General features: G+C 40.6%; 2 protein-coding genes across 2 annotated transcripts in view; both read right to left on the reverse strand.

The window, feature by feature from the left end:
- The window catches only part of LOC311037002 (secretory carrier-associated membrane protein 1-like), a 302,700-nt gene that overhangs the window by 213,050 nt on the left and 75,467 nt on the right, over positions 1–14,183 (reverse strand). The window lies entirely within an intron of this gene.
- On the reverse strand, positions 5,452–10,451 carry LOC311038033 (uncharacterized protein; the record flags this gene model as incomplete). The annotated part of the gene is made up of 5 exons (XM_084047328.1): positions 5,452–6,794; positions 7,404–7,517; positions 8,325–8,483; positions 9,599–9,724; positions 10,406–10,451. The coding sequence occupies 5 exons, from the start codon at positions 10,449–10,451 to the stop codon at positions 6,583–6,585; spliced, it is 657 nt and encodes a 218-aa protein (XP_083903454.1). The 3' UTR covers positions 5,452–6,582.

A 14,183-nucleotide genomic window follows, 5' to 3' on the forward strand; every position in this document is an offset into this window, starting at 1 on the left:
TTTACATTTGAATAACTGTCTGTTTATGTTGATTTATTTCTAAAGAACAGGATGGACAAACTCTTTTTTAAATCGTCATTATTTGGTCTATCTGGTGGGAGGAGCCATGTGCTATAAAAGGGGTGAGCTAGTGTCTTACCGTCAGTATGCTGCTGTCTACTGGGTGACTCAGTAGCTGTTGTATCTCCAAGGAGATGGTTGATGGTCTCCTTTGTTCTTGCCAGACATTTTCTTAACACTTTTGGAAAATAAGCATGTTAAACTCTGCTGAGCTGTGTGTCTTGCCATCTTTTGGTTATGTCCAGTTGTGGTAAAAGGTTACGTAGGCCTACTACCCTCAACCGAAGCAGGGGTGTGACAATATATAGGCCCAGAAGGTTATTTAGATAGCATGTTGTTTAGACAGATGCTAAGTTAGATGTTTACCTGGTATCCTATTTCAAATGCACCAAACATGACCAAACATCCTCTTTTACCAGGACACGTCCTCTTTTTGGGACATAAAAAACAGAACCATTTTTTTGTTTGTTTTGTTTTTAAAATAAATTCCTACAATGTCTGGGTTTTTGATTAGCATGTACTGTACCACCGACAATTAACCACTTAAACCCCAGCTGAAAATAGCAGATCGAAAAGCTTGTCGATCGGCTATTTTCAGCGAAAGCTTTCCCCACAATAACAGAAAACCAAATATATACTAGTATTGAGCCCTGAGGGACTCCGGTTACCCATATGAGGGTTAAGTGGTTAAGCATACGTTGTTACAATGTAAGTTCTCCGATTGTGTTCGGAAATACTCACTGAGAAACTCTCGGAGATTTCCGAACGAACCCGTGAACTCTGTATTATACATAATATGCACAGTTGCTCTCTGGTCATGTAGATTCTCAGAGCATATGTCCGGACACACCCGTTGTGAAAGGCACTGGTTTTAACCCATTTAGACCTGGAACGCGTCTGTCACTTTAGGTTTCTTTGGCTATTCAAAAATAGCAGATATACAAGCTCATAGCTGGAGCACGGAGCACGGAGCTCTTTCACATTGAATAAAAACATGTTTTTGATGGTTTTATTCTATTATTTACATTATTATTATTACTACATTCTAGAGATAATAATATTATTATCTTAGAGGCATTTTGTTACATATCTTGATGAATTTTCTTTAAGTATATTTTGAGAATCTCCAAGAGGCTAGTGTCCTCTTTTCGGGGATTCTCTAGGCATCGAGGACTTATATATATAAAAATATATTTTTGCCTAAGTCAGCTCCTCATGACACTGGCCACCTCTGGTAAAATCGCCCAACTCCTAAATGAAAAGGATCATGCCGTTCCCCTATTTGTGACTTGGGCTAAAAAACAGGCCTTTTTTTTGGCTTAAGTCACATGGTTTTGTGACTTAAGCCAAATGATTTACTGATTTAGTCCATTTTGTAATTGTGGCCTAAATTGTTTTGCTTTTTTTTTTGGCCTAAGTCAGATGTAATCCTATTTAAACCTATTTAAATCTCTTATGTTACATAACTGACAGACAGTGTTATTTCTATTTAAATAGTCATAATTTGTTATAAACATTTTGGGTGAAATGATTAAGAAATATCACATAGTTTTGTTTTGGATCAGTTTTTTATTTTTCCTGAAAAACTTTTTAAAAAATGACTTAGGCCATTAGTTTAGCAAGGCGACGATATGAAAGCCATTTAAAATGTTTATACTATTAACACACCTGCTCCCAAATAATGAATTACATCACCAGCAAAAGTATACATAAAATATACATAAAAGTATACATCTTTAAATGTATAATTACATTTTTTTAAGCAAACATTTGTAAAATATCTTTGTTCCAGGGACCCCCAGTAACTCAAAGTTTTGAGTTACAAAATGTTCGATTAAAAAAATATATATATTCAAATATTCACGACTTTTCAAAAATAGCTGATCTACAAACTCACTCAGCTGATCTCACGCACTCGGTGCCGCGCTATGAGCTTGTTTATCTGCTATTTTTGAATAACCAAAGAAATCTGAAAATGACAGAGATGCGTCCCCGGATTGAATGGGTTAAATGTAGGTCTACAAAAACATCTCTGGAGGCATTAAAATAGAGGTGGGCATAGATTAATTTTTTTAATCTAGATTAATCTATCTGCAATCCTGGAGTTAATCTAGATTAATCTAGATTAAAATGGCTCATTTGAAGTCTGCCGAAGGCATTCAAAATATGTGTGTTCTAGGGATGCACCGATGGGATTTTGGCCGATATCGATATCCGATATGATATATTGCTGTTATGACCGATAACAGATATAACCGATGTCGATATGATCGATAAAAAAAACAGTTTTATCCAGTCTGAAAAACATGTGTAAACACTGCATTTGAAAAAGCAATCCCTGTTTATTCCAAATAATTTATATTATCATCTGGATAATCCCCAGAGCAAAAAACATAATGTGTCAACTGCAAAAAGTACCAGTGACAGCAGCTTAGAAAGAAACTTGGCAAATATCATTGATATTGAATAATTGAATAAAAAGTTTGGGCCCCAATACTGACCCCTGGGAGACGCCCAAATGATTTGAGCTGTATTTACCCAGCTTCACAAACTGTTGACGTCTGTCTAAATAACTTTGTTTTAAAGGAGCTACACCATGAATTTAAAAAATAATAATAATATTTGATATCATATTGTTTATGTCCCTCAAACGTTTTTCAAAAGGTTTGAGCCTAAATCAAGCCTCAGATATACTCATTCCAACTAACTTCTCTCTGGCTTATAAAGCACTTTCACCTGCAATACCACATTGTCCTGTTTGGCACGGGGCGCTATTGAGCCAGTTTGTCTGCATGTCATGTCCTGGTTCTGTGTGGAAAAAGTAAAAAGAAAAAATAAGAATTTTTTTTTTTAAATGAAAAATGAAAAAAAAATAAAAATATTTTTTTTTTTTTTTTTTTTTTTTTGGTTAGAACTGAAAAACGGGAGGAATTGTTCCCAGACGTGACGTAGGGTGGGGGAACAAATCTGACGGACTGTTTTCAGACCAATTTACATAAAAAACACAGATAGCCTATGAAAGCCTGCATGCTCGAAGTCGGGTATTTGTTGGAACATAAGAGAGGTGGGGGAGACCAAAAACACACAAAAATGAAGAAAAAGTTAAAATTCATGGTGTAGACCCTTTAATCCAGTCTACTGCAATGCCTCTAATACCAATTTTCTCCAGTTTGTTTATTAATATGGTGTGATAGATAGTGTCAAAAGCTTTTTTGGGGTAAATTAATATTCCAATTGCAACTGTGACTCTTTCAATGGATTCCATCAATGCCTGAGATGTTGATCTGTTAGTTCTAAAACCGGTAACAGTCTTCCACGCCGACATCTCGCCACTCCGACTAGTGGCTTCCGCGTGCGGTTAGGGTTAGGGTGAGGGTTAGGTATAGGGTTCGTTAACGTCGGAAAGGCGACATGTCGGAAAGCCGCCATGTAACCCTAAAACCATATTGACTCTCTGAGAGTAGGCTACATTACATTTTTCCAAAAAAGAATCTAGTCTGCTATTGAAAAGTTTCTCCAGTAGGCCTATCATTGAAAATTGTGAACAATTGGTTCCATTTGGACACTGAATTTACAGACCCATAAGGGTCCATTTGGTTTGTACACTCCGAGTTACAGACCCATAAGGACCCACTTTTAGAACCACTGTCCTACACTGTGTGTGTGTGTGTGTGTGTGTGTGTGTGTGTGTGTGTGTGTGTGTGTGTGTGTGTGTGTGCACCCGCACGCTTAGCATACATTTGTTTGTTGTTGTTAGCACTCAGTAGCATGCTCTATAGCAACAAGTATTACCAAACATCGCCCAACTACTGCTATGTTTGTTCATCAACACGGTAGCGGAGGCTCTGCTTTTGTCCAATGACCACTTTAATAAGCTTCGCTGGGCTTACAGACCTGAAGCAAATGAATTAACGAGTGGAGCAACACGCTCGCACCGACACGTACTCAGCCTCTCTCTGTCTGAGTGAAATGAATGAGAGGCAGTGCGCAGCGCACGTCTGTACACCGTGTGAAACCCGACACCTATCCCCCCCCTCCCCCCCACACACACACACACACACACACACACACACACACACACACACACACACGCATTGCAGTCACACACAGACACAGAGTAATTCGCCCAGCTACATCAGCTAATGTTTTGGCTTCCAGACCCAACTTTGAGAATAGATTAACGGCGGTAATTTTTTTTTATCGCACGATAAGAGTCCGCGTTAGCCCGGTAACGGCGTTAACGGCCCGGCCTTACATTAAAAGCTGTCGACTTGTCTGTCTGTCTGTCGATCCCCCTACACCAGCGGTTCTCAAACTGGGGTCCGGGGACCCCCAGGGGTCCTTGAGGAGTTACGGGACTGTCCATGAGTGTGCAAATGGAACCAAATGGACCCTTAATTTGTTCACTCTCGGAATTAGGATTGTATTGTGGTCCAAGATATGGACAATGTGATCAAATGGGAGTCCGAGGCCTAATGCATATCAAACTGGGGGTCCTTGACATTTAAAAAAAGTTTGAGAACCACTGCCCTACACACAACAAATAGTGCTGTCCATGGTTCTGAATTCCATACCGTCCACATCCACTATAGGGCCAGTCCCACTCATTTAACCACATCCTATACACCTACATAGTACATCCTATACACCCTATACCGTCCTATTCTGGGCATGTCATAATATAGTAGATCTACAAGCTCGCAGCACTTCACAGTACAATGCGTTTTTTTGCTATCTTTGGGGATATGTTTTTTAAGTGGTTAATATACTGTATGCGTATTTTTTCTTTTTTTTACAACTTTATATTATAGTCTTTATGTTATAAACATGTACATAGGCATAGCATATCACACAAAAAGATCACTTAAACACACACATAGGCATACTGTAGCACACAAAATACCATATAAAACATATATACAATCCTTCAACTAAATCTACAAAGGGACTCCAAGCTAAGACAAAGTTGTTCTCTACACACTCTATCTAAGTTTGCAATAGGCTCTATGCACAGCAGCCATAGTATCACTTCCTTCGCAGGTGTTACCAATGATACTAATGAAGGCTCTGTTCCATTTAGTGTAGCACAGTGGTTTCCACGACCCCGATAACTCTGAGAGTGTACAAATGGAACCAAATGGACCCTTACGGGTCCATTTGGTTCCATTTGTACACTCTCAGAGTTACACACCCATTTGGAAGCCCATGAGGGTCCCTGGACCCCAACTTGAGACCCACTGGTGTAGCAGAGTGTTTCCAGTGAGGCCCAACATGAACGACATCAGCACCCTGATTCTGTTTGACCAGAATGGAACAGAGCCTTCATTAGTATCATTGGTAGCACCTGTGAATGTCTTCACAATATGGCTGCTGTGCATAGAGCCTATTTTTGTCTTTTACCCCTCTGTCTAGACACCCTCTAGTGGCGGGCCCCAGACATCCCACCTATCCATCCCATTTTAGACACACGAACGCACGCACGCACGCACGCACGCACGCACGCACGCACGCACGCACGCACGATAATACAACTGAATGACACATACAGCTGAATGCTGGGGAAAAAAAAGAAGGAAAAAAAGAAGAAAAAAAATACATTTTGTAACCGAAGTTATTGTGTTAGAAAGCAAGGATCCCATGCCTTTCGGCCTGACAAATAACCTATTGCAAAGCACTGTCTTCTGGACCAGTGACCAATTTTGACATCAAATTGTGATCTGAAATGTTTTAGTTTTAGTCTAGTTTTAGTTGACTAAATGTCTTAACATTTTAGTCGACTAAATCTACAGTTGATTTAGTCGACTAAAATGTATTTTGATGGGCAGTGATGGCGTCATAATGCCTGATTTACACTTAGCTGCTTGCCGAAAAAGAGAAAAAATATTAAAAATAAATGAAAAAAAGTAATTGAAAAAACTTTGAATTGAATTATTTTATTGTATTTTGTTTTTATTTTTTTTCCCAAAAAAATATTAAAAATAAATGAAAAAAAGTAATTGAAAAAACACGGTCTCCTCACGTATTAGAAGGATGGGTGAGAACCAAGGACGGGAGCTTAAGAACCAGGACGGGGGTTTCTGATGAAGCTAACATGGTTGAAATGGAGTTTGAAGTTACAATGGGTTTGTATACTGTAGGAAAGGGGCATGTCTGATAAAATGAATATCAAATATCCAAACACTGAATCAAGCAACTTAAAAACTGCTCCCAAAAGCCTGAGTAGACGATGAAATGACCCATTTTTTGAAAAAAAGTGAAATATCCCTTTAAAGGGGAAGACCACTCATTTTCAACATTGAACTAGGGTGTACTTTTGGCTGAGGGGCGGCGCCAAAAGTACACCCTGCGTGTGTCACTGATCACATGACCTCAATCAATTATCCAGTTCTAGGCAACATAGAGGGGGGACTTTTTTCTTATTTCCACATAACAGCTCTAAGGTGTATTAAAGACATATAGTTCAATGTTGAAAATGAGTGGTCTTCCCTTTTAAGGAGCAAACTGAAGCAGTGAGGCTTCCTTTCAGTTGAACAGAGCGACAGAGACCACTGGCGCTACCAGGAGCAATAGGAGGCTAACAGCAGCGCTTGTAGCGCCGTTGCACAAGTCACCCTCACAGCAGCCCGTTTGAGATGACACGCCTTGATACATGACTGGAGTGTCCATGATCGACGACACACACAGGCTCTTGGAGACGCAGCCCTTCATGATAATCTCATTGCGTCCGACTACCACTGTGAACAGAAATAAAACATATAAAACATAAAAGACATATTTGGGTGGACTGAAGCTGTATAGACCATAGACAGGGGGTCCGGGACCCCTAGGAGTTAATACAGAGAGGGGCGCCAAATGTTTGTCTGTATATAACATAATATTATTATTATTATTATTATTTTATTATTATTTTACATAAACCACTTTAATGTATGTTTTGTAATAGTAATAACAATCTACAACCAATCTAGTAACTATTAACTAAAGTTGTCAAATAATTGTAGTGGAGTTAAAGTACAATATTTGCCTCTGAGATGTAGTGGAGTAGAAGTACTGAAAATTGGAAATACTCCACTAAAGTAAACAAAATACCTCAAAATTGTACTTAAGTACAGTACTTGAGTCAATTTACGTAGTTACTTTCCACCACTGGTTAAATGTCTGAAAATTCATTCATGATTCATTCTAACGTGAATCCAACATATTAACAGAAAAGATGATGTGCAAACAAAAAACATGAACACTGATGAATGTTTTGAGGGGGTCCCTGCTTCATCTCTCTCTCAGCTGAGGGGGTCCTTGGCCTGGAGAACATAAAAGACCCCTGCCATAGGCCGACGTATTACCTCTTGATGAGATGCAACGGTCCTCGTCCCCGATACATGGTAGAATGTCGGAGCAGTCGTTGTTTTTGCAAGTGAAGCACGTCTTACCATTGGGAGAAGAGCTGATGGCAGGAGCTGTAAATTTTACATTTTGGAAATTGATATTGATTTCTTCAACGTTTGAACCTCATGTACAACAAAATAACATGCACATATTCAAAAGATACCACCGAAGTGGGAAAAGCTGCGCTCCAGAAATAAGGGCAAGATGCACATTTTTTTAATTGAGAATACATACGTTTTTCAGAAAGGATTTAGAACAGTGGTTCTTAAAAATAGGTATTGGGAATAATTTTATAGTCTTTGGTATGACCCGGCCGGGGAATCGAACCCCCGACCTCCCAGTCTCAGGGCCGACACTGTAAACACACATGCACACACGCACAGTCGCACGCACGCACACACACACGCACACGTACAAGCATTGAAATGTTGTTGGGACTTATAACGAATAGAATATATTAAAGCAAGAAAGCCAATCTCACAACGGGTCTTGAGAGCGACACGTTGTGAGTTTGTAGTTCTGCTATTTTTTTCATTCATTCTTTATACAGCTTGAAGATATGTGCTAGTTTTGCATTTTAAAAAACATATATTTTAAATGTCCCTTTGTTTATTGGGTTTTCCACAGGAGCATTCAATATCAAAAATGGTCACTATGCAGAAGATACATAATATCTTACTCCAGTGCAATCCATCCAATACCAAAAGATGGCAATAAACAGATTCAATAACACACAAAAACACCATGAAATAAATACTTTTTAACTGTAATTTTCTCTTCTGGGAGTCCCTGGTACAGAATATTTTCAAACGGGCATCCTTGACCAAATGCATATCAGTTTGGGGGGGCGGACAGTACAGATGCTATAGGCTACTTACGTGTGGGGTAATGGACGTTACAGAGGGCAGTGGAGCAGCACTCGCTGCGCACAAGTGTCCTGGCGATTCCAACGTTCATGGAGCCACTAATGGAGCCACTAACACCACACCCAGCTGAAGCCATGCACGTCTTCATTTTAACATCCGTGTTCACACTGCCTGAAAACAAAACAAGATATTAGCCTCGCCCTCAGCCAAAACAATGTCTTCAACAGGGGATATCCACGCAGTGATATAGTCTGGCCACACAGGGCTAGGTCCTCAGAGTTACTACAAATCTCTATGTGATAGGAACTTAGTTTGACATTAACCACTTGAACCCTAGCATCCCCTTTCTGAGGGGATCATGTCATTAGCCGAAAATAGCAGACCTACTGTACAAGCTCACACGCGAGGCGTTGTGAGCTTGTAGATCGGCTATTTTCAGCAAAGAGGTTTGGGGTAGGGGGAAAAAAGAGAAAAAGATCCTTATCCGTGGCTACGTTAACATTAGGTCTGGCTTTCCACGCCAGCTGCAACATGTTTTGCATTGAGGTGATGCAAATTCTTTGTTGAATAATCTGCACACAACCGTGTTTTTATCCACGCTTCTATCAGAGAGTTTTTTTAATCAAAATTTCCCATCCACTGGGCCAAGCAAAGCAGTCTGATCGGCTTCTTCTCCCATTGTGTGTACTAGGGTTTGTTGTCTTTTAGTAGTTTTCGTTCCCTACCTATGTTGAATGCACTTATTGTAAGTCGCTTTTGTAACGTGAGAAAGGTTCCTAGGTGCAAAAAGTAAGCTAAGCTTGATTAAAATGCGATGATTTTTTCAGTTAAAGTTCCAGCCTTAATTACATATTTTTTTAATAAAATGTATATTTGAAATTTTTCAGAAAACTTAGGTCAGGAGGATTTAGAGGGCGTTTTTAGAATCGGGTCAGGTCTAAATGGGTTAAGAATCTATTTTCCAACATAACCACACTAGCTGTGGTTAGGACATAAGCATACATACGTTAGAGTTCTGTAAATGAAATACACACAACTCACTTTAGATATTCAGAATTCCTTAACAAACACAAATGTATACAATAGTCTCTCTCTCCTCTCTCTCTCTCTCTCTCTCTCTCTCTCTCTCTCTCTCTCTCTCTCTCTCTCTCTCTCTCTCTCTCTGTCTCAGCTGGGGGGTCCTTGGCCTGAAAAACGTTGACGACCCCTGAAGCATACTAGAAAGTGGTAGAGCTTTCTTTGCCTCACAAGAATGAAATACAGAAGTTAATACCTCTATCACATACCCACATATGTCCGGATTGTTGACGCACTGCATTGCGTGGATGCAAGACAGTCTTGCTGGGTTTCAGTTAAGGTTCCCATGGGTCCCTCCGGGTCCGGGATGCTCACGTAGCATTTCAAGGCAGAGGCTACAACATGGTATAGACAACAGAGGTAGAAAGTAACTAAGTACATGTACTCAAATACACTTTTGAAGTATTTTTTACTCTACTGGAGCATTTCAAATTTTCTATATTTTTACTTACTCCATTACATCTCAGAGGCACATTTTGTACTTTTACTCCACTACAATTATTTGAAAATGAGTTATTAGCCTACTAGTCACTTTGCAGATAAATTATTATATCATAAAACATACATTAACCACCTTGTCGATTTTTTTACATAGGCTTTGAAAATAGCCGATCTACAAGCTCAGAACGCGTCACATTGCGACGCATTGTGAGCTTGTAGATCTGCTATTTTCAAACATTTTGGTACTTTAAGTATATTTTGATGCCAATACTTTTGTACTTTTGCTCAAGTAACATTTTTGAGTGTAAGTGTGTGTGTGTGTGTGTGTGTGTGTGTGTGTGTGTGTGTGTGTGTGTGTGTGTGTGTGTGTGTGTGTGTGTGTGTGTGTGTGTGTGCGTGTGCGTGTGTGCACACACACACACACACACACACACACACTGTGTGTAGTGGGAGCACGGTTTTCTAAACAAAACATTTATATAAACACTTATAATGTGCTGCGAAAGCTGTTGGAGGAGTTGGCGAACAAAATGCGGGTGAGATAAATAAATACATTGATGGATCTAAAGACTTACCTTTTGGGTGAAGCAGAACCCCAAGGATCAGTATGCGTAGACACATTTTGTTGTTCAACCGAAAATGTGGGCAGCGATACAGCTTATAATAGGTCTACGAAGGGGGTGTGGTGTCTGCACGGGGTGTGTGTGTGTGTGTGTGTGTGTGTGTGTGTGTGTGTGTGTGTGTGTGTGTGTGCGTGCGTGCGTGCGTGCGTGCGTGCGTGTGTGTGTGGGAGGGGGATGAACTATGCATAACTTTCAATTTATTACCTTTCATTTCTCTGAAGGTGAAACCGTGCAGAACCAGAACCCACAACAGAACCCACAACTTGTATTTTACCAGTCACTGAGACCATCAACCATCAACCGTGCAATCTGCGTCATCTAGCCTGGAGGTATCTGCAACTAGCAAAGACATGCTGTACTGTAGTTATGGTGGTTCACAGAGGCGGAGCTAGGTTGGGGGCTTAGCCCCCCAGGCTTTTTTTTTGTTTAATTAATCGGCCGTTTTTGGGGGTTTTCTTTGGATGGTCGTTTCACACTTATTGAAAATCACTCAGTCTAATCAGCAGCTTGTTGATGTCACTGTTCAGATTATGATGCATTAGTCATAACTCCACTGAAATATATAAAAACAGGTTTCTAATGATAAACTATTAAACTTCTGTTACATCTGCTCACAGAATTTGGTCAGAATTTATTGAGAGGATAGCCCCTTGAGATGAAGCATCTCATTTTAGAGGGGGTCCTATGCACATACATAAAACATTACATACAGTACAAGTACACAATACACAATACACACATGTACAGATACAGTTAGCTTGCTCACCCTCAAAGTAGCTGCTGGTGGTGATTTTGGGTGGTGGGGCTATAAGACATCCGTTACTATGACACCCATGTTCACCCTGCAGCACCAGCATCACTTTCCAGATACCAATATACAGCAATAAAACTACTGTAGGCTATCTATACTTTGGTACAGGAAATGCTCCACAACAACACCAGTGGTGGAAAAAGTACTCAAATGTTTTACTTAAGTACAGGTACAAAAGTATTGGTATCAAAATGTACTTAAAGTACCAAAAGTAAAAGTACTAAAATGTTTGAAATAGCAGATCTACAAGGGTGTACATCGGCTTGTAGATCGGCTATTTTCTAATAGTCTAGGTATGCAATAGGGCTAAAGTGGTTAATGTATGTTTTAATTTATAATGTCATATTTTATGCAAAGTAACTTGTAACTAAAGTTTTCAAATCATTTTAGTGGAGTAAAAAGTACAACATTTGCCTCTGAGATGTAGTGGAGTAGAAGTAAAAGTAGTGAAAAATCTATTCTGATCCATTTGAGAAACTTTGATTTGAATTAAGTTTTCCAAAAAATAGAAAATTCAAAAATAGCCTGTCTACAAGCTTTGTGAGCTTTTTTTGTACGTTTTTAGCGGTGCCAACCGCTCTATACGTGGCTTTGACTCGGTGTCTGTGTGTGTGTCTGTGTGTCTGTCTGTGTGTCTGTGTGTCTGTGTGTCTGTGTGTCTGTGTGTATGAGCCCGGGATGAGCACGGCAAAGAAGCAACACATACAAACACACGCACACGCACACACACACACACACACACACACACACACACACACACACACACACACACACACACACACACACACACACACACGGACTTGGAGATTGCCTATGCCATCTCTCCTCTCATTTGCCACACGTGCCACCGGTTATCAAAGAGGGGTCCAGGGACCCCCAGGGACGTCCGCCCGTATGAGCACGGGATGAGCACGGGATTTTAAACAGCTATAACTCCAGTTTGCAGCATGCCACCAAGTCCACATTTGGTATGTGGACTTAGACCACCAATACTGAAATGAGTTAAGCCCCGCCCCAAAGGCACCGCTTCCTTCACACAGGGTGTGATTTTTTGGAAAACGTTTTAAAACTGAAAATGGTCACCTTTAATGAAAATGGGGACACCAGAAAGTGATAAAAAAAAATGAGACATTGGCTGCATAATTGCAGATACCGATATAGTCAAAAAAGTCAACTAGTGGCGTGGCTGATATATCGTCCAGACCGATATTGGTCTGGCTTAATGTCAGAGGTGGTGTTGGACGTGTGAAGGTGGCCTGATGTGTCCATCCTGGTACGGTGCCAAAAAAAACTAGTCTACTGAACAACCTGTAAATGTAAAAGGGATCGGATGATGGTGTCATTAAAAGCTCTATTTCATACTTTGTCGTACTACGGTATTCCACAAAAACAGCGCTCTCTAAGCTCACAACGTGTCGCACTACAACACGTTACAACACATTTTTTTTTAACCAACAGTAATAATAGGCTCTATGCACAGCAGCCATATTATCACTTCCTTCACAGGTGTTACCAATGATACTAATTAAGGCTCTGTTCCATTTAGTGTAGCACAGTGGTTTCCACGACCCCCATAACTCTGAGAGTGTACAAATGGAACCAAATGGACCCGTAAGGGGCCATTTGGAAGCCCATGAGGGTCCCTGGACCCCAACTGTAGAGAGAGAGGTGTAACAGAGTGTTTCCAGTAGGCCAACATGCACAATATCAGCACCCTGACTCTGTTTGACCAGAATGGAACAGAGCCTTCATTAGTATCATTGGTAACACCTGTGAATGTCTTCACAATATGGCTGCTGTGAATAGAGCCTATTCTTTTGAACCAACAGTAATAATTATACAACTAGTGTTGTGTGGTGGTGAGTGTGATAGACACACAACTAGTGTTGTGCAGTGGTGAGTGTGATAGACACACAACTAGTGTTGTGCAGTGGTGAGTGTGATAGACACACAACTAGTGTTGTGCAGTGGTGAGTGTGATAGACACACAACTAGTGTTGTGCAGTGGTGAGTGTGATAGACACACAACTAGTGTTGTGCAGTGGTGAGTGTGATAGACACACAACTAGTGTTGTTGGTTTGTGGCCTCAGGGCTCCATCCAGACCAGATGGAACCGGTCCTGACAACAATTACCACTGATCTCAGTTCATTGTTCATCCCCTGCGCCTGTATTATTAACAATAAACCTGTATTATAACAGCTTTTCAATTCGTCTCTGTCAGGTGGAAATTTACTGACACACTACACTGTCTCGCTGCATTCTATGTATGTGTTTACCCAAGGATCAGTATGCGTAGACACATGTTGTTGTTCAACCGAAAATGTGGGCAACGATACAGCTTTTAATAGGTCTACGAAGAGATAAGCGGTTTCTGACTGACAGCAACGATTGTATCCTCTTTAGAACAGATGTGTACAATTAAAGCTTTTCATTGGACACTTGATACTGAGGCATCGTCTCATTTCAGTCCTCAGGTCGTGTTCTGCTTCTGTTCCCAAGGGCGGCGATTCTGTGGGTGCCTCGGGGCTAAAGCACCCAGGAGAAATGAGGAGCACCCATCATAAACTCGTCACAAAAAAAGAAAAAGAAAAAACCTCCGACATCTACACTTCATGGAGTAAATGTACTAAATTAACCGAATAGGCTCTATGCACAGCAGCCATTTTGGAGAAAAATTGGGCCTCTTCTGACTTCCTTCACAGGTGTTACCAATGATACTAATGAAGGCTCTGTTCCATTCTGGTCAAACAGAGTCAGGGTGCTGATATTGTGCATGTTGGCTCACTAGAAATACTAGTGGGTCTCAAAGTGTGGTCCAGGGACCCTCATGGTTCGTTGAGAGGGTGTAACTCTGAGAGTGTACAAATGGAACCAAATGGACCCTCCCGGGTCCCTGGGGGTCCTTGAAATTAAAACG

This window comes from Gymnoscopelus microlampas (assembly GCF_963454915.1).
Source record: "Gymnoscopelus microlampas genome assembly, chromosome: 21".
NCBI classification, from domain to species: domain Eukaryota; kingdom Metazoa; phylum Chordata; class Actinopteri; order Myctophiformes; family Myctophidae; genus Gymnoscopelus; species Gymnoscopelus microlampas.